Below are 18,666 nucleotides of genomic sequence, written 5' to 3'. Positions count from 1 at the left end.
ATCCTGAGCCTGCCCTCGTGGGGTAGACGTCCCCGGGGGGCCCGGCTTCTTGGCACGCTCAGCCTCAGCGGACGGTGACCTGGGGGCTCAGGGAGGGGCTTTGTCCTGTGCCGTCCCCGTGAGGTGACGCTCACGGGCGCGTACCCCGCCCCACCCGCACGCGCCCCAGGTCAACACAAGCATCGAGGACTGGAAGACCACCAAGTGGAAGGACATCAACGTGGAGCAGATGGACATCGACTGCAAGAAGTTCGCCAAGGACGTGCGTCAGCTGGACAAGGAGATGAAGAGCTGGGACGCCTTCGTGGGACTGGACAACACCGTGAAGAACATGATCACGTCGCTGCGGGCCGTGAGCGAGCTGCAGAACCCCGCCATCCGCGAGCGCCACTGGCAGCAGCTCATGCAGGCCACCCAGGTGGGCGGGGCGGGCGCGGGGGCACGGGCGGGCCGCGGCGGGGCTGAGGGCCTCGGGGCCGGCGGTGGCCACGCGGCTTCCGCCCCACCTGACACAGGCGGGGCCCCGGGCCGCAGACACACGACACAGGTGCACACACACAGACACCCCGGGACAGTCGCACACACCCCAGTTGAAAACTCAGCCAGGGCCGTGCTGAAGCTTTTCTTTGTGAGTCTGTCCTGTTTGGGGAGATGACCCAGCTGGCGCTGCTCGGGGGCCCCTTCCGTTTTGGGTGTTGAACCCGGGGCACCTGCATGCAGCCTGTGACCCAGCCCCTGAGCCCTCACCCCGTTGAATTCCCCGGTGGCTCGGGCTGCGGCCGTGCAGCTGGCTCTGGCCTGGAGCTGCCCAGGAGTCTGGGGGCTGTTGGCACCCTGCCAGGCACCCCCCCACTCACCCTGGGAAACGAGACCCAGTGCCCTCGAGGACGATGCTGACCCCAACCTCTGCTGATGGCCCCCCAGAGGCGGGCTCCTCACAATGTGCGTGGCCCCCTCAGGGAAGCAGCTAGCCGGGCTCCCCAGTTGAGTGGGGGACGCCGGACAGCCACAGAGGGGCCCACAGGCCCACCCTCTCCCTGGGGAGGGGAGCAGAAGCCCTGGGGTGTGGGCTGGCCCCTGGGGGCAGCTGGGTCTCCGGGACGCTGGCCCCTGTTCAGGCCCCCCGTGGCAAGGGGCAGCCCCGGGCCCCCCAGGGTCTCAGCACGGCAGGACCCAGACGCCTACTTCCTGTCCTTGGCCCGTTTCCAGAGGGCGGTGGGGGTGGGGTGCCGAGGAGGGGACTGGAAGGGACGTGTGCACCCTCCCGCCCTTCTCGTCACTGGGGTTGTGGCACCTGTGCCTCAGCCTCATTGCCTGGGAGGCGACACTGTCCCCAGCCGCCTCCTCCGAGCAGCAGCACAGGGTGTTGGCCACGGGAGGCAGAGCGCGGCCATGCCCCGTGCCCGCCGGGCCGCTCGGAGGCTCAGCAGGGCAGCGGGGACGGCACGGCGTGCCCGGGCGGGGGAGGGAAGGTGAGGTCGCGTCACGGCGCCCCCCGAAGGTGAAGTTCGAGATGTCGGAGGAGACCACGCTGGCCGACCTGCTGCAGCTGAACCTGCACCGCTACGAGGACGAGGTCCGCGGCATCGTGGACAAGGCGGTGAAGGAGTCGGGCATGGAGAAGGTAGGGCGGGCGCGGGCACCCGGCCCGAGTCCCCGGGCGGCCACGGCGCCGGCCTCCACGGGCTCCGTCTCCGCCGCAGGTGCTCCGGAGCCTGGACAGCACCTGGTCCACCATGGTGTTCGAGCACGAGGTGCACCCGCGCACGGGCGTCATCCTGCTCAAGTCGGACGAGGTGCTGGTGGAGACGCTGGAGGACAACCAGGTGCAGCTGCAGAACCTCATGATGTCCAAGTACCTGTCGCACTTCCTGAAGGAGGTGACGAGCTGGCAGCAGAAGCTGTCGACGGCCGACTCGGTCATCGCCATCTGGTTCGAGGTGCAGCGCACCTGGAGCCACCTGGAGAGCATCTTCATCGGCTCCGAGGACATCCGCATGCAGCTGCCGCAGGACGCCCGGCTCTTCGACAGCATTGACAGGGAGTTCAAGGTGCGGCGTGGGCCGGCCCCGGGGGCGGGGGGCACGCCCCCCCCTCACACCCCCGCCACCCTCGTCCTCCCCAGGCCCTGATGGAGGATGCGGTGAAGACCCCCAACGTGGTGGAGGCCACCAACAAGCCGGGGCTCCTCAACAAGCTGGAGGAGCTGAAGAAGAGGTGGGGCCCCGGGGAGGGGCGGCGGGCGGGCGGGGGACACGTGCCGCGGGGGTGGTCCCCAAACAGAGATGCTCCCTCCCGCCACGGCAGCCGGGGGTCGGGCGGGAAGGTCGGGGCTGCCGGGCCTCCCCACTCACGCACCCTTCCTCCCCCCAGCCTGGCTGTGTGCGAGAAGGCGCTGGCCGAGTACCTGGAGACCAAGCGCCTGGCCTTCCCCCGGTTCTACTTCGTGTCCTCAGCTGACCTCCTGGACATCCTGTCCAATGGCAACGACCCCGTGGAGGTAGGCAGCCCGGCGGGGACACCGGCCCCGGGCAGCCCCAGCGGCGGGTGTGTCCACAGTGTCGCCCCACATACACGGTTCATCCCCCACACACACACGGTTCATCCCCCACACACACACGGTTCATCCCCCACACACACACGGTTCATCCCCCCCACACACACGGTTCATCCCCACACACACACACGGTTCATCCCCCCACACACACACGGTTCATCCCCCCCCACACACACGGTTCATCCCCCCCACACACACACGGTTCATCCCCCACACACACACACGGTTCATCCCCCCCACACACACACGGTTCATCCCCCCCACACACACACGGTTCATCCCCCCCACACACACACGGTTCATCCCCACACACACACACGGTTCATCCCCCCACACACACACGGTTCATCCCCCACACACACACACGGTTCATCCCCCCCACACACACACGGTTCATCCCCCCCCACACACACGGTTCATTCCCCCCCACACACACACGGTTCATCCCCCACACACACACACGGTTCATCCCCCCCACACACACACGGTTCATCCCCCCCACACACACACGGTTCATCCCCCCCACACACACACGGTTCATCCCCACACACACACATGGTTCATCCCCCCACACACACACGGTTCATCCCCCCCACACACACACGGTTCATCCCCACACACACACACGGTTCATCCCCCCCCCACACACACGGTTCATCCCCACACACACACACGGTTCATCCCCACACACACACACAGTTCATCCCCACACACACACACGGTTCATCCCCCCCCACGCACACGGTTCATCCCCCCCACACACACACGGTTCATCCCCCACACACACACACGGTTCATCCCCACACACACACACGGTTCATCCCCCCACACACACACGGTTCATCCCCCCCACACACACACGGTTCATCCCCACACACACACACGGTTCATCCCCCCCCCACACACACGGTTCATCCCCCCCACACACACACGGTTCATCCCCCCCACACACACACGGTTCATCCCCCCCCCACACACACGGTTCATCCCCACACACACACACGGTTCATCCCCCCACACACACACGGTTCATCCCCCACACACACACACGGTTCATCCCCCCACACACACACGGTTCATCCCCCCACACACACACGGTTCATCCCCCCCACACACACACGGTTCATCCCCACACACACACACGGTTCATCCCCCCCACACACACACGGTTCATCCCCCCCACACACACACGGTTCATTCCCCCCACACACACACGGTTCATCCCCCCACACACACACGGTTCATTCCCCCCCCACACACACGGTTCATCCCCCCCACACACACACGGTTCATTCCCCCCCACACACACGGTTCATCCCCCCCACACACACACGGTTCATCCCCCCCCACACACACGGTTCATTCCCCCCACACACACACGGTTCATCCCCCCCACACACACACGGTTCATCCCCCCCCACGCACACGGTTCATCCCCCCCACACACACACGGTTCATCCCCACACACGCACACGGTTCATCCCCCACACACACACACGGTTCATCCCCACACACACACACGGTTCATCCCCCACACACACACACGGTTCATCCCCCCCACACACACACGGTTCATTCCCCCCACACACACACGGTTCATCCCCCCACACACACACGGTTCATTCCCCCCCCACACACACGGTTCATCCCCCCCACACACACACGGTTCATTCCCCCCCCACACACACGGTTCATCCCCCCCACACACACACGGTTCATCCCCCCCCACACACACGGTTCATTCCCCCCCCACACACACGGTTCATTCCCCCCCCACACACACGGTTCATCCCCCCCACACACACACGGTTCATTCCCCCCCCACACACACGGTTCATTCCCCCCCCACACACACGGTTCATTCCCCCCCCACACACACGGTTCATCCCCCCCACACACACACGGTTCATCCCCCCCCCACACACACGGTTCATCCCCCCCACACACACACGGTTCATCCCCCCACACACACACGGTTCATCCCCCCCACACACACACGGTTCATCCCCACACACACACACGGTTCATCCCCACACACACACACGGTTCATCCCCCACACACACACACGGTTCATCCCCCCCACACACACACGGTTCATTCCCCCCCCACACACACGGTTCATCCCCCCCACACACACACGGTTCATCCCCCCCCACACACACGGTTCATTCCCCCCCCACACACACGGTTCATTCCCCCCCCACACACACGGTTCATCCCCCCCACACACACACGGTTCATTCCCCCCCCACACACACGGTTCATTCCCCCCCCACACACACGGTTCATTCCCCCCCCACACACACGGTTCATCCCCCCCACACACACACGGTTCATCCCCCCCCCACACACACGGTTCATCCCCCCCACACACACACGGTTCATCCCCCCACACACACACGGTTCATCCCCCCCACACACACACGGTTCATCCCCACACACACACACGGTTCATCCCCACACACACACACGGTTCATCCCCCACACACACACACGGTTCATCCCCCCCACACACACACGGTTCATTCCCCCCTACGGAGCGGAAGGAAGCCGCTGCCAGGCACCCCGAGACCCGGCAGGGAACCGCGCGACACTGGGCGCCAGGGCGGCAGGGAGGCCGGGCCCTGCCCGTGTCCCGTCTGTCCTGCCCATCCCCGCCCTCCCCTGTTCCCCTCGAGCCCCTCCTCCCGCACCCCTGGGCAGCGGCAGCGGCGCCTGCTTGGGGGAGCACCGCCCCCCGAGCGTCTTGCTTGCGCCCGCCCAGGTGAGCCGCCACCTGTCCAAGCTCTTCGACAGCCTGTGCCAGCTGAAGTTCCAGCTGGGGCCCGAGGGGAAGCCGGCCAAGGTGGGGCTGGGCATGTACAGCAAGGAGGACGAGTACGTGGACTTCGACAGGGAGTGTGACCTCTCGGGGCAGGTGAGCTCCTCCCTCCGGCCCTGCTCCAAGGACAGGGCGGGGGCACGTCCAGAGGCCCACCCTGGGGACCCAGAGGGCCCCGCTGGGCACGGGCGGCCTGCCCCCCCGCCCCACTGCAGGGGGTCCCCCTCTGCAGCCTCTGCCGGCCTGTCTCCCCGTGACCGCAGGCGCCCCAGCCGCCCTCCTGCCCACAGCCCCATCGATTTGGACATCAGCCTGGGCAAAGACAGATGAGCTGCGGGGCGGGTGGGGGCGGGGGGCTTCACCTCACAGAAGAAACCCAGAGGGGCGCCGGCATTGGGCCTGGGGCGCAGGTGGCAGGAGCCTGCTGTTCTCTGGCCGGCAGACAGAGCCGGACACGGCAGGGCAGAGCCCTCGGTGCGTCTCCAGGCTCCGCGTGGCCTCGGCGGGGGGTCGTAGCTGGGCCTCTAGACCCGCCCCCTCCTCTCCTCTGCCCGGGAGCAGCCTGAGCTTTGTGGGGAGGGGACCCGGCTGGGCTTGCTGCCCACTCCTACTGCCCACTCCTACTGCCCACTCCTACTGCCCACCCCTACTGCCCACCCTACTGCCCACTCACCCCCGGCTGGTGCTGTGACGGGAGCACGGTGGTCCCGGCAGTGGTGGTGGTGTGACGGGGGTCCCGGTGGTGCTGCGAGGACAGCGGGGGGTGGCTGCAGTGTAGTGAAGCGAGTCGCGGGGAGTGGAGGGCGCGGGGTCCACCGTGGCTCCCGGCCCGCCGCAGGTAGAGGTCTGGCTGAACCGCGTGCTGGACCGGATGTGCGCCACGCTGCGCCACGAGATCCCGGAAGCCGTGGTGACCTACGAGGAGAAGCCGCGGGAGCAGTGGATCTTCGACTACCCCGCCCAGGTCCGCGGCGCGGGGGTCGCGAGCCCCAGGGGACCCGCCCCGGTGGAGGACGGCTAAGCGGTGCCGCGGCGTCTGGGCGGCTCTGTCTGCAGATCGCGCTCACGTGCACCCAGATCTGGTGGACCACGGAAGTGGGGCTGGCGTTCGCGCGGCTGGAGGAGGGCTACGAAAACGCCATCAAGGACTACAACAAAAAGCAGGTGTGTGAGAGCGCGCCTGGGGGATGCCGTGTGGGGAGGCGCCGGAGCCGGTGCTTCAGACCCAGGGACTTCGCAGCCTGCTGGGATTAGCCGTGCCGTGAAGGTTCTTCCTTAGGGGCTGCAGCGGTAGGACAGCAGGGAGGGCGCTGGCCTTGCATGCGGCCGGTCTGGGTTCGATCCCCGGCATCTATCTCATTTAGTCCCCTGAGCACCGCCAGGAGTGATTCCTGAGCACTGAGCCAGCAGTAACCCCTGAGCATCACTGGGTGTGGCCCCAAAGCAGTAAGAAAAAAATTCAGGGGTTATGGTGCAAGGCAGGCACCACCCTGGGGGCAGCCCTGGGATCCCCACGGTGGTCCCTGCCCCTCGGCGTTCTCCTGCCCCCACGTGGCTGGGAGCCTCTGCTGGTCCCAGCACCACATCCTCCGGCCCGGGGGGCTGAGAAGCACCGGAAGGGCCGGCTGGACTCGGGGCGCCACGTGGGAGGACACGTGATAAACGCCTCAAGCCCCCCTTCCGCTAACGGCCACCGTGCGTGGCTTCCCCTGCTCTGCTGGTGCTCCGAGGCTCCGGCGCCCCAGCAGGGCCGGGCCCGGGGTGCCCGTCCTCGGCCGCCCAGCTCAGCGCCCGTGCCGCGCAGATCAGCCAGCTGAACACGCTCATCACCCTGCTGATCGGCAGCCTGAGCCCCGGCGACAGGATGAAGATCATGACCATCTGCACCATCGACGTGCACGCGCGGGACGTGGTGGCCAAGATGATCCTGGCCAAGGCACGCGCGGGCAGGCGCCCCCACCCCCCCGCCTCAGACGCGGCCCCAGGGGCCCGCGCGGGGTCTGAGCCGCCCTGCCCGCCGCAGGTGGAGAGCTCCCAGGCCTTCACCTGGCAGTCGCAGCTGCGGCACCGCTGGGACGAGGAGAGGCAGCACTGCTTCGCCAACATCTGCGACGCGCAGATCCTGTACTCGTACGAGTACCTGGGCAACACGCCCCGGCTGGTCATCACGCCGCTCACCGACAGGTGCGCCGTGGCAGGCGGGAGCACCCCGCAGTGCCCCCAGGTCCCTCACCAGCCCCCCGTGTCCCCCGAGGCCCCTGCGGGACCAAGCAGGCGTCACAGGAGCCCAGAGGGGAGCGCCCAGTGCCACCCTCGGGGGTGACCGCAGGCTCTTTGCAGATGCTACATCACCCTGACCCAGTCCCTCCACCTGATCATGGGGGGCGCCCCCGCGGGCCCTGCTGGGACGGGCAAGACAGAGACCACCAAGGACCTGGGCCGGGCGCTGGGCACCATGGTGTACGTCTTCAACTGCTCCGAGCAGATGGACTACAAGGTGCCAGACCCCTCGTGTGCGGGGGTGGGTTCGAGCTGAGGCTGGGACCCCCTCCTGGGGGCGCGTTGGAGGAAAGTCCCAGCTGAGGCAGCCCCCGGGGGCGGCTTCCCTGCATCCGGAGCTCACGTGGGAGTGCTCCAGTCGCCCCCATTTGCGGCGCCCGGCCCCGGCGGAGCCCCTTCCTGGCGTGCAGAGAGCACACGCAGGGCACAGAGGAGGGCTGGCACGGGGCAGCGAGTGCCCTTCCCGCAGCCCCTCCCACCCGCTCGCCCCCACACGTGCCCGACGGGGACTAATGCAGCCAGAGGGGAGTGAGGGCTGGGCTGCAGGACACACGCACGCACACGCACGCACACGCAGCTCGCACCTCCGTTTCCCCTCCCAGTCCTGCGGGAACATCTACAAGGGCCTGGCGCAGACGGGCGCCTGGGGCTGCTTCGACGAGTTCAACCGCATCTCGGTGGAGGTGCTTTCGGTGATCGCCGTGCAGGTAGGCGCAGGCTGCTCGCGGCCAGCAGGTCCCGGGTGCGAGGCACGAGCCTGCTGTGGCTGGGGAGGGCACTTGCCTCGGTCCCTGGCACCGCCAGGAGTGACCGGAGCACAGAGCCGGGTGGGCCCGGAGCACAGCGGGGTGGGGCCGAGACCCGCAGACCCTCACTCGGAGCCCGTGACGGGGCCTGTGTGTCGGCCTCGGCACATCCCGGGGGCAGCAGACACCCAGGCCAGCAGGCGCCCGCTGGACCCCACGGTGGCGGCCCCGGGGACGCGGCCCCACCCTCCAGCAGGGTCGTTAACCCAGGCCAGAGGCCCAGGGCCTGTTCCGGGCACCCGGGGTGTGAGCTCAGGGGGACCCGGGCGGCCTCTGCAGAGGCGGGGGACCCCACGCCGGGCTGGGGGTGGGGGAGGGAGGGAAGGGCCGAGAGCGAGGGCCTCCCTACCAGCGGGCGAGGAGTCCAGACGGGCTGCGGCGCCAAGCGGGGAGCAGGGGCAGGCTCAGGCTGCGCCCCCTCCGACAGCCAGCACGGGCCAGGAGGGGCGCCCCCGTGCCCCTGCCCTGCAGGCCCTGCAGCCCTGCCCCTCCCTCTGCAGGTGCCAGAGGTGGGAGGGGCGGCTGGTTGCGGGGCCCAAGGCTGTCTGGTGTGTTACTTGCAAACCCGCATTGGACGAGCGGACCCTGGCGTGGGAGGACGCAGAGCAAGACAGACGCTGCCCGGGCGGGTGGCAGCACACTGGGGTGGGCGCAGGGGGTGGCCCGGCTGCTGGAACCGCCCACCCGGGGACAGCCACAGGCGCTGGCGCGGCGGGAACCCTGGGAGGGTCCTCTGAAGGGGCCGGAGAAATAGGGCTGCAGGGAGACCCCTGTCTTGCGGGGGGCCCGGACCCAGGGCCGGGACCACACCTGGCCCCCTGAGCACGGCCAGGAGTGACCCCAGGACAGAAACGACCAAGACGCCGGGCGCAGGCGCCCCCTCCGGTTGCTCAGCCCGTTATCCCTGGCAGAGAGCTCTGCGGGAGGAAGTGAAGCAAGTCAGGACAGAGAGAGAAGGTGAAGAACTCCCGGGGAGAGAGCCAGTATGGGGGCTCGGGCACCGGCCTTGTGCAAACCCAGCCCGGGCTCGGATCTCTGGGCACCCTGAGAGGCCCCTGAGCACAGAGCCAGGAGCAGTCCCCGAGCACTGTGGGGTGAGCTGCACTACGGTGCAGCCGTTGTGCTTGTGGGAGGGGGAGGAAAACACTGATTCAGAGACAGCCGCGGGGACCCCCAGGGAGGCGCAGGGTTTGGGTGCAGAACGTGAGGGAGAAGCGGGTGTCGCTGCCAGGACAGGGAGGGGAGGCCCGTGCCTAGGCCAGGCTGCCCCGTGACAGGCTTCTCCGGCGCCAAGGGGTTTCTGGGCCTGCCCCGGGGCCCTGGTCCTCCCCGTCCGCAGTGACCACAGCCGTTTCCCTTGTTTCCCTGTTGAAGGGGCCGCACCCAGCCGGTGGGGTGAGGCCAGGGCCTCCTGCCAGTCTCGGAGGTCAGAGGTTGGGCTCCGGGGGTCCGTGTGGGGGAGGGGCCCTGTGGCCCCACTGGAGGCGCAAGCGATGCTGCGACACTCAGGCCTGGCCCGACGGGGTAACTTGGGAAAGCGAGCTCGTCCCCCAGCGGAGAGTGGGCTGGGCGGTGGGCGGGGGGTGGAGCCAGCTCTGCCCCGGGCCTGGGGGGCGCCTCAGAGGACGCGTCAGCCTCACACAGCGGCAGAACTCCAGAGGCAGGTGTGCGGCGGGGGGGGGGGCGTCCGTCCCTGAAGGGCTGCACCCGCCCTTCCCGGGCGCTGTGGGCTCCCTGCACGCCCCGTTTCAGGGGTTGCTCGATGCGAGAGGACCCAGGCCGGCATCCACCACCCACCGCAGGGGGGGTGGCGGGGCCCAGGCTGACGCGGCCGCGGCCCCGGGTCCAGGTGAAATGCGTCCAGGACGCCATCCGGGCCAAGAAGAAGACGTTCAACTTCCTGGGCGAGATGATCAGCCTCATCCCGTCGGTGGGCATCTTCATCACCATGAACCCGGGCTACGCCGGCCGCACGGAGCTGCCCGAGAACCTGAAGGCGCTGTTCCGGTGCGCGGGGCCCGGGGCTGGGCGGGCGGGCCGTGCCGGGCGTGGGGGGCGGGACACCCAGGCAGCCCACCGGCATCCCCAGGCCCTGCGCCATGGTCGTGCCCGACTTCGAGCTCATCTGCGAGATCATGCTGGTGGCCGAGGGCTTCCTGGAGGCCCGCCTGCTGGCCCGGAAGTTCATCACGCTCTACACGCTGTGCAAGGAGCTGCTGTCCAAGCAGGTGTGTGCGGGGCGCTGAGCACGTCTGGCCAGGCCCTGCACGGAGGGCGTTGACAGGTGTCGTGCCCCAGCCCTGCCCGGCCTGAGGGGAGGCGTGGTCGTGCGTGCACATGGGGAGGCATGGTCACGTGTACATACCTGGGGAAGCGTGGTCACGTGTGTACATACATGGGAAGGTGTGGGCACGTCTACATACCCAGGGAGCATCACATGCACATGAGGAGGCATGGTCACATGTACACACGGGAAGGTGTGGTCACATGTACACACGGGAAGGTATGGTCATGTGTACATGTCTGGAGAGGCATGGCCACATGTGTACATACTCGGGGAGGTGTGACCACATGTGCATATACCCAGGGAGGTGTGGTCACATATGTACATGCCCGGGGAGGCGTGGTCACGTGTGTACAGGCCCAGGGAAGCGTGGTCACGTGTACATAGGTGGGGCCGTCGCGGGGGGCGTGGTCACGTGTGCGTGCCCCTCCGTAGGATCACTATGACTGGGGCCTGCGGGCCATCAAGTCTGTACTGGTGGTGGCCGGCTCCCTGAAGAGGGGGGACCCGAGCCGGGCAGAGGACCAGGTGCTCATGCGGGCACTGCGGGACTTCAACATCCCCAAGATCGTGACCGACGACCTGCCCGTGTTCATGGGGCTGATCGGGGACCTCTTCCCCGCCCTGGACGTGCCCCGGAAGCGAGACCTGAACTTTGAGAAGGTGAGGGGGCGGGCCCGGCGTCCGGGGGGGCCCACGGGGGGCTCCCCCGCCCGGCCGGGGTCCACGGGGGGCTGCCCTGCCCGGCCCGGGGCCCATGGGGGGCTCCCCTGCCGGGCCCGGGGTCCACGGGGGGCTGCCCTGCCCAGCCGGGGTCCACGGGGGGCTCCCCTGCCCAGCGTCCAGGGGGCCCCCCTGCCTGGCCGGGGTCCACGGGGGTCCACGGGGGGCTCCCCCGCCCAGCCTGGGGTCCACGGGGGGCTGCCCTGCCTGGCCGGGGTCCATGGGGGTCCACGGGGGGCCCGCCCGCTGAGCGCCCCCGCCGCAGGTGATCAAGCAGAGCGTGGTGGAGCTGCGGCTGCAGGCCGAGGACAGCTTCGTGCTGAAGGTGGTGCAGCTGGAGGAGCTGCTGCAGGTGCGGCACTCGGTGTTCATCATCGGCAACGCGGGCAGCGGCAAGTCCCAGGTGAGCCCCCCGGACGGGGCCCCGCAGCTCGTGCCCCTGACGCCCCTGCTTCCAAAGGCAGCAGTACGGCGGGGGGCGCTGGCGCTCGGCCGACCTGTGTCCCACACAGTCCCCCGAGCACTGTCGGGCCGGCCCCGAGCACCCGCGGGTGTGGCCCAAACCCCCAGCGAGAAAGAGCAAAGGGGGAGACGGGCCTCGAGGGCCACCCCGGCCCCGTCCCAGCGCGGCAGCCTCCGCGCCTCGCCCCTCGGGGGTCCCCAGCCCCGACCCAGCCGCCCTCGGCAGGTCCTCAAGTCCCTGAACAAGACCTACCAGAACCTGAAGAGGAAGCCGGTGGCCGTCGACCTGGACCCCAAGGCCGTCACCTGCGACGAGCTCTTCGGCATCATCAACCCGGCGACCAGGGAGTGGAAAGACGGTGAGGAGCGGGCCCGGTGCGGGCGCCGTGCCTGCGAGCAGGCTGGACTCCGAGTGCGCCGGGAAGGGCTGGGCGAGGACGTCGGGGCGGGGGGCGGCGAGAGGCCCGGGGGGCGCGGGAAGGGCAGGTTTGCTGGGGGGGCTGCCCCACCTCCCACTCTTCCCACAGCCTCCCCCCGGGCTCAGCAAACCTCTGGAAGGGGCGAGGGGCGCGGAGCGGGACGCGGGGTGGCACCAGGCACAGCCCCCCGCCTGCCCACCGGCCACAGGACCCGGGAAGTGCCAGCTGCACTCACAGCGGCCGCCGCTCCTGCCTGCGTGTCCTCACCCACCCCCGCTCCCCTGCCCCTCGTGTACCCCAGGCCTCTTCTCCACCATCATGCGGGACCTGGCCAACATCACCCATGACGGCCCCAAGTGGATAGTGCTGGACGGCGACATCGACCCCATGTGGATCGAGTCCCTCAACACCGTCATGGACGACAACAAGGTGAGAGCCCTGGCACTGCCGGTGTCACCCGTCACCAAGCGGGCAGGAGGGCGCTCAGGCCGGGCGGTGCCATGGACACACTGCGGGAAGGACAGCTGGCACCCGGGAGGCAGAGGGACAGGGCGTCCCCAGCAGCCAGCAGTGAGCGGCGGGAGGGGGGCAGGGCCGGACAGAGCCGGAGGCAGCCCTGGTCGGGAGTGCGGGACCGGACAGTGGAGGCAGCTGGCCAGCGGCAGGCGTGCGCCGCCGAAACGGGCCCCCTCGCCAGGTGCTCACCCTGGCCAGCAACGAGCGGATCCCCCTGAACCGCACCATGAGGCTGGTGTTCGAGATCAGCCACCTGCGCACCGCCACCCCCGCCACCGTGTCCCGCGCCGGCATCCTGTACATCAACCCCGCGGACCTGGGCTGGAACCCGTGAGTGCGGGCGGGGGTGCGCGTGAGCCACGGGGGTCCGCGACTGTGCGAGCCCGGGGCGGGGGGTCTGGACTCCTCTGACCTGGACGCCCTGTGCGAGAGCACCCGGGTCAGGTGGACGGTGGGGGTCAGGCACCCAGTCCAGGTGGAGCTGTGGGCGCGGGTGAGGGGACAGGTGGGGACAGCGGGGGGCAGCAGGTGGAGTGGGGAGCAGGGCGCAGAGCAGGAACTGGGACAGCAGGGCAGTAGCCGTCGGGGCTCAGGCGGCCTGGGGAGCCGGGGAGAGGCCGAGGGACCCACAGCCCCGGGGCCAGGGGCCAGACCCGGCAGGGACGCTGTGCCCCTCCCCAGGCCTCTCCGTGGGCGGCCTTGCCCGGATTTGCTCCCGCCCCCAGGGCCCTGTGCCCTGTGTCCGGTGCCCCCTCCGCCTCTCTCTCTGCCAGTCGCTCCCTCCCCATGGCCACTGCAGCAGCCTGCAGCCAGCTGGGCTGGGCCATGCTGGGGCCCGGGTGCCACCTGCGTCTGCTCTCAGAGCCCCGGTGGGGAGCACCTGCCGCCAGTCCCACCCGCGCCCCGCCCTGCTCCCTGGGTGCCTTTGGGCGCAGGGTGCTTCTCCCCAGGGAGGGCTCCTTCTCCGCCCACAGGCAAGGCCCTGGCTGGGCTGCGGGACCCCGGGGGGCCTCACATGACTCAGCCGCAGGGGAGGGTCAGTGCTCTGCAGCCCTACCTGGAACAGGTGGGTGTGGTTCCCGCCCCCCGCACGGCGCCTACAGAGCAGCAGTGTGTGGGGGATGGACAGCTTCACCCTCGACTAGAATTACCTGAAGCCCCTGCCCTCAGAACAGTGGACGGTTTGCAGCCTGGCAGGCTTCAGGCGTGGTTGGATCCAGGAGTCCTGGCTTTGGTCTTTCTCGTCCTTCCTCGCCCCTCCCGCTCTCTCCCACCCTACCCCCACCCAGACCATGCCCTGAACCCTCCATTCAATTTCCCTGCGCCAGCAGCCTAGAATTTGGGGTAGCACAGGTGGGTTCCTAGTTCTCTCCCCCTGAGCCCAGCGTAGCGGGACCCACTGAGGAGGGGCCCCCTCCCCAGACACCACGGTCGGCCTCTGACTTCTGTGCGTGGCGCCCGGCCTCCCCAGGGTGGTGAGCAGCTGGATCGAGCGGCGCAAGGTGCAGTCGGAGAAGGCCAACCTGATGATCCTCTTCGACAAGTACCTGCCCACCTGCCTGGACAAGGTGCGCGTGAGCTTCAAGCGGATCACGCCGGTGCCCGAGATCACCACCATCCAGACGCTGCTCTACCTGCTCGAGTGCCTGCTCACCGACACCAGCGCGCCGCCCGACTCGCCCAAGGAGCTCTACGAGCTCTACTTCGTCTTCGCCTGCTTCTGGGCCTTCGGCGGGGCCATGTTCCAGGACCAAGTGAGCTCGTGGGGGACGCGGCAGCCCCGCCCCGCTCGTGGCCCCGCCCCGCTTGTACTGGCTTGGGCCCCGCCCCACGAGTGGCCCCGCCCAGCCCATGGCCCCGCCCAGCTAGTGGCCCTGCCTCCACATGGGCCCTGCCCTCACGTGTGCCTTGGTCCCGGCCTCTCTTGTGGCCCCACTTTGACATGGCCCCGCCCCCGCTCATGGCCCCGCCCCCACATGGGCCCTGCCCCCACGTGTGCCTCGGGCCCTGCCTCTCTTGTGGCCTCCCCTTGACATGGCCCCGCCCCCACTCGTGGCCCCGCCCCGCTTGTACTAGCTCCGGCCCCGCCCCCACTCATGGCCCCGCCCCCACTCATGGCCCCGCCCCCACTCATGGCCCCGCCCCGCCAGTGGCCCCACCCCCCGCTCGTGGCCCCGCCCTCACATGGGCCCTGCCCCCACGTCTGCCTTGGTCCCCGCCTCTCTTGTGGCCCCACCCTGACATGGCCCCGCCCCCACTCGTGGCCCCGCCCCTCATGGCCCCGCCCCTCATGGCCCGCCCCCGCTCGTGGCCCCGCCCCCAGCTGGTGTTCGCCCTCCGCAGCTCGTGGATCACCGTGTGGAGTTCAGCAGGTGGTGGGTCAACGAGTTCAAGAGCGTCAAGTTCCCCTCCCAGGGCAGCATGTTCGACTACTACATCGACCCAGAAACCAGGAAGTTCCTGCCCTGGACCGACAAGGTGCCCAACTTCGAGCTGGACCCGGACATCCCGCTGCAGGTAGCGGGTCGAGGGGCCCGGAGTGGGGGCTGGGGGCGCCTGGCTTGGAGCCCAGAGCGGGGCCGGGGGCGGCCGCCGGAGGGGCCTCAGCGCCTGCCCGCCCCGGTCCAGGCCTCCCTGGTGCACACCACGGAGACCATCCGCATCCGCTACTTCATGGACCTGCTCATGGGGAAGGCGTGGCCCGTGATGCTGGTGGGCAACGCGGGCACCGGGAAGTCGGTGCTCATGGGCGACAAGCTGAGCAGCCTCAACCCCGACGAGTACCTGGTGCAGGCCGTGCCCTTCAACTTCTACACCACCTCGGCCATGCTGCAGGGTGAGGCTGCCCGGGCCCTCCGCGGCCGGCCAGTGGGTCTCGCCGCTGCTCCGGGAGGCCGGGACCCCGCACCCACCTCCCATCTGGCCGCCTCTGGCTCTCCTCGGCTGAGACGCTGCCCGCTCCTCCTGAATGGGGGAACGGCACCCCCAGCCCTGGTCACCCCGCCTCCCCCCGGGGTCCTGCCGGGGTCTGCAGCAGTGGTCAGCAGCCTTGGGCGGTGGCTCTAGGGGTCCTGGAGAAGCCCCTCGAGAAGAAGTCGGGGCGGAACTATGGGCCTCCGGGCACCAAGAAGCTCATCTACTTCATCGACGACATGAACATGCCCGAGGTGGACAAGTACGGCACCGTGGCCCCCCACACCCTCATCCGCCAGCACATGGACCACAGGCACTGGTGAGCGGCCGCGCTGCCGCGGGCTGGAAGGGTGTTAGCCGACTTTGCCGGGAGCTCCAGAGGCGTCTCCAGGTCTGCCCAGCTCCTGCGCCCGCCAGAAGCCCAAGGGCTGCTCCCAGTGGCCGAGTGCCCAGGACGTGGGCGGGGGTGTCGGGTGTTGACCCCCGTGGCAGGGGCCACACCTGCTGGGGGGATGGAGGGGCAGCCACAGAGTGGGCGGGCCCCGTGAGAAAGTCTGGTGCAGCCCCCAGAGGCTTGCCAGAATCGGCCCTCAGGGGGTCCAGGGTCACCGGTCACAGGTAGAGCTTGGGGACCCATACTGACCGGCCTTTGAGTTTTTCCTGAAGAATCTTGGGGTGCTGGGGGCGCCGTGTCCTGATCTGAAACCTCTGACGAAGCTGGTCCCATGGCTGACAGGGCAGGCTGGAGGGTCCCGGGGACCCGGCGGCTCCTGGGAGGGAAATCTGGTACCCCTAGGCTGGAGCCAGGCCCAGAGTGAGGGGTGTGGAGAGGGGAGGGGAGCGGCCCCCTCCCCCCATGTGTCTGCTTTTGCCCCCCCCCCCCCCGCCCCGGGTCCAGGCGCGGCAGGCTGGTGTGACTTAACTGGCCTCTAAGCTCACCTGAGCCCCCCTAAAGATTGGTGGCAGTTGCAGGTCACACCCGCTGGGCTGGGGTGCTCCTGGGTCTGTCGCACCTGCTGACCCTGATGGCAGGGTCGCTCTCCTGGCTGTGTGCTCACACCATTAGCTGGGGCGGGGGTCCCATGCTGCGTGGCGCCCACACACAGCTGCCCGTTGTCGTGTGAAGGTGCTCGGGACGTGGGTGGCCTGGGATTGAACTCAGAGCCTGGCGCGGGAAGGACAGGTGCTTCTGGCCGCTGACCCCCGCCAGGCTTGGGGCCTGTTTGCCCTTGGGGGGGATCTGGGCGGGACTGATGGTGTGGGGGCGGCGGGTCCCTCCACAGGTACGACAGGCAGAAGCTGACGCTGAAGGACGTGCATAACTGCCAGTATGTGGCCTGCATGAACCCCACATCTGGCTCCTTCACCATTGACCCCAGGCTCCAGGTCAGCAGGAAGCCATCACTCGGGTCAGCTGCTCTGGCCGACGGGGGGGGGGGGGCAGCCGGGCTGCCTCAGACACACCCCCAAGAATTCCTGAAGCTGTGGGCAGGGCCGCTGTGGCCGCCCCCACTGGGGCCTTTCTCCATGGGCAGCTGATCTTCTTCCAGCCCACAGAGAGGGGCTGGGTGGACATTTGCTTCCGAAAGCTGTATCTCAGGGCCGGAGCAACAGCACAGCGGGGAGGGCGTTTGCCTTGCACACATCCAACCGGGGTTCAATTCCCAGCATCCCATAGGGTCCCCCAAGCACCGCCAGGAGTGATTCCTGAGTGGAGAGCCAGGAGTAACTCCTGTGCATCGCCGGGTGTGACCCAAAAAGCAAAAAGAAGAAAAAAAAAACTATCCCTGGGCCTGAGAGGGCACAGCGGTAAGGCACTGGCCTTGCACTCGGCCGACCCAGCTTTGACCCTTGACACCCCAAGTGGTTCCTGAGCACAGAGCCAGGAGTCACCCCGGAGCACCGGGGGAGGTGGTGCGGGGCGGCAGTTCCGGCCCCAACACTGTAGAGGCCCACCGAGCAGAGCCGGATGGGACCCCCCGGGCCCCCGCAGATGGAGCCGGTGTCCTGGTTCTCGTCGGCTGCCCCCGAGTGACCCCAGAGAGGGGGGTCCGAGCCCGGCCCCTGACGCCCCTGCGGTCCCTCCGCAGCGGCACTTCTGCGTGTTCGCCGTCAGCTTCCCGGGCCAGGAGGCGCTGACGGCCATCTACAGCTCCATCCTGGGCCAGCACCTGGCCTACCGCGCCGTGCCCATGGTGGTGCAGCGGCTGAGCGGCCAGCTGGTGGCCTCGGCGCTGGGTGAGCTGGCGGCCGCGTCTCGGGGGAGGGGGCGGGGAAGGGGGAGGGGGGCAGGCTCAGTGCCCAGAGGGGCGGGCACGTCCACAGTCGCCGGTCTCTCCCTCGGGGCACAGCCCGCCCGCTTAACCCGCGGCCCGTGGGGGTCGCCCGGCCCGAGCCCCCGGGTGTGGAAACCGAGGCCGCTCTCCCCGCCAGCCTTGCACCAGAAGGTGACCACGACGTTCCTCCCCACGGCCATCAAGTTTCACTACATCTTCAACCTCAGGGACCTCTCCAACATCTTCCAGGTACCCCAGCTCCCCGCGGGGTGCGGGCCGGGGCGGGGGGCGTGAGGGCGGGCTGGGCGCGGCCGGGAGGAGGTGCCCCGAGAGTGCCCCGGCCGCGTCCCCCCCCACGGCGCCTGCTGCAGCCCCCCGCCCGCGCAGGGCATCCTGTTCTCCACGGCGGAGCTGCTGAAGACCCCGCTGGACCTGGTCCGCCTCTGGCTGCACGAGGCCGAGCGCGTGTACGGCGACAAGATGGTGGACGACAAGGACCAGGACACGCTGCGCCGCGTCACCATCGCCTCCACCAAGAAGTTCTTCGACGTGCGTCCCGCGGCGGCGTCCCCTGGGCGGGGCCGCCGGGTCCTCGGACCCGGGCTCCT

At 69.0% G+C, this 18,666-nt stretch overlaps 1 protein-coding gene across 1 annotated transcript in view; it reads left to right on the top strand.

Annotated features, from left to right (window-relative positions):
* The window catches only part of DNAH17 (dynein axonemal heavy chain 17), a 63,763-nt gene that overhangs the window by 21,692 nt on the left and 23,405 nt on the right, over positions 1-18,666 (top strand). Inside the window, exons 25-51 of the mRNA XM_055132458.1 lie at positions 170-418; positions 1,502-1,624; positions 1,704-2,051; positions 2,126-2,217; positions 2,374-2,500; positions 5,323-5,475; positions 6,218-6,343; positions 6,436-6,543; positions 7,184-7,315; positions 7,403-7,563; positions 7,720-7,876; positions 8,262-8,366; positions 10,315-10,472; positions 10,555-10,693; positions 11,185-11,412; positions 11,738-11,875; positions 12,161-12,293; positions 12,655-12,782; positions 13,051-13,199; positions 14,341-14,623; positions 15,213-15,386; positions 15,498-15,705; positions 15,936-16,101; positions 17,066-17,168; positions 17,873-18,020; positions 18,216-18,307; positions 18,446-18,607. Of these exons, the coding sequence (XP_054988433.1) occupies positions 170-418; positions 1,502-1,624; positions 1,704-2,051; positions 2,126-2,217; positions 2,374-2,500; positions 5,323-5,475; positions 6,218-6,343; positions 6,436-6,543; positions 7,184-7,315; positions 7,403-7,563; positions 7,720-7,876; positions 8,262-8,366; positions 10,315-10,472; positions 10,555-10,693; positions 11,185-11,412; positions 11,738-11,875; positions 12,161-12,293; positions 12,655-12,782; positions 13,051-13,199; positions 14,341-14,623; positions 15,213-15,386; positions 15,498-15,705; positions 15,936-16,101; positions 17,066-17,168; positions 17,873-18,020; positions 18,216-18,307; positions 18,446-18,607 (4,290 nt within the window). The remainder of the gene's footprint in view (positions 1-169; positions 419-1,501; positions 1,625-1,703; positions 2,052-2,125; positions 2,218-2,373; positions 2,501-5,322; positions 5,476-6,217; positions 6,344-6,435; positions 6,544-7,183; positions 7,316-7,402; positions 7,564-7,719; positions 7,877-8,261; positions 8,367-10,314; positions 10,473-10,554; positions 10,694-11,184; positions 11,413-11,737; positions 11,876-12,160; positions 12,294-12,654; positions 12,783-13,050; positions 13,200-14,340; positions 14,624-15,212; positions 15,387-15,497; positions 15,706-15,935; positions 16,102-17,065; positions 17,169-17,872; positions 18,021-18,215; positions 18,308-18,445; positions 18,608-18,666) is intronic.

Source organism: Sorex araneus, chromosome 3 (assembly GCF_027595985.1).
Source record: "Sorex araneus isolate mSorAra2 chromosome 3, mSorAra2.pri, whole genome shotgun sequence".
NCBI lineage: Eukaryota > Metazoa > Chordata > Mammalia > Eulipotyphla > Soricidae > Sorex > Sorex araneus.
Note: the sequence above shows the minus strand (reverse complement) of the source record. Positions and strands in the feature narration are given on the sequence as shown.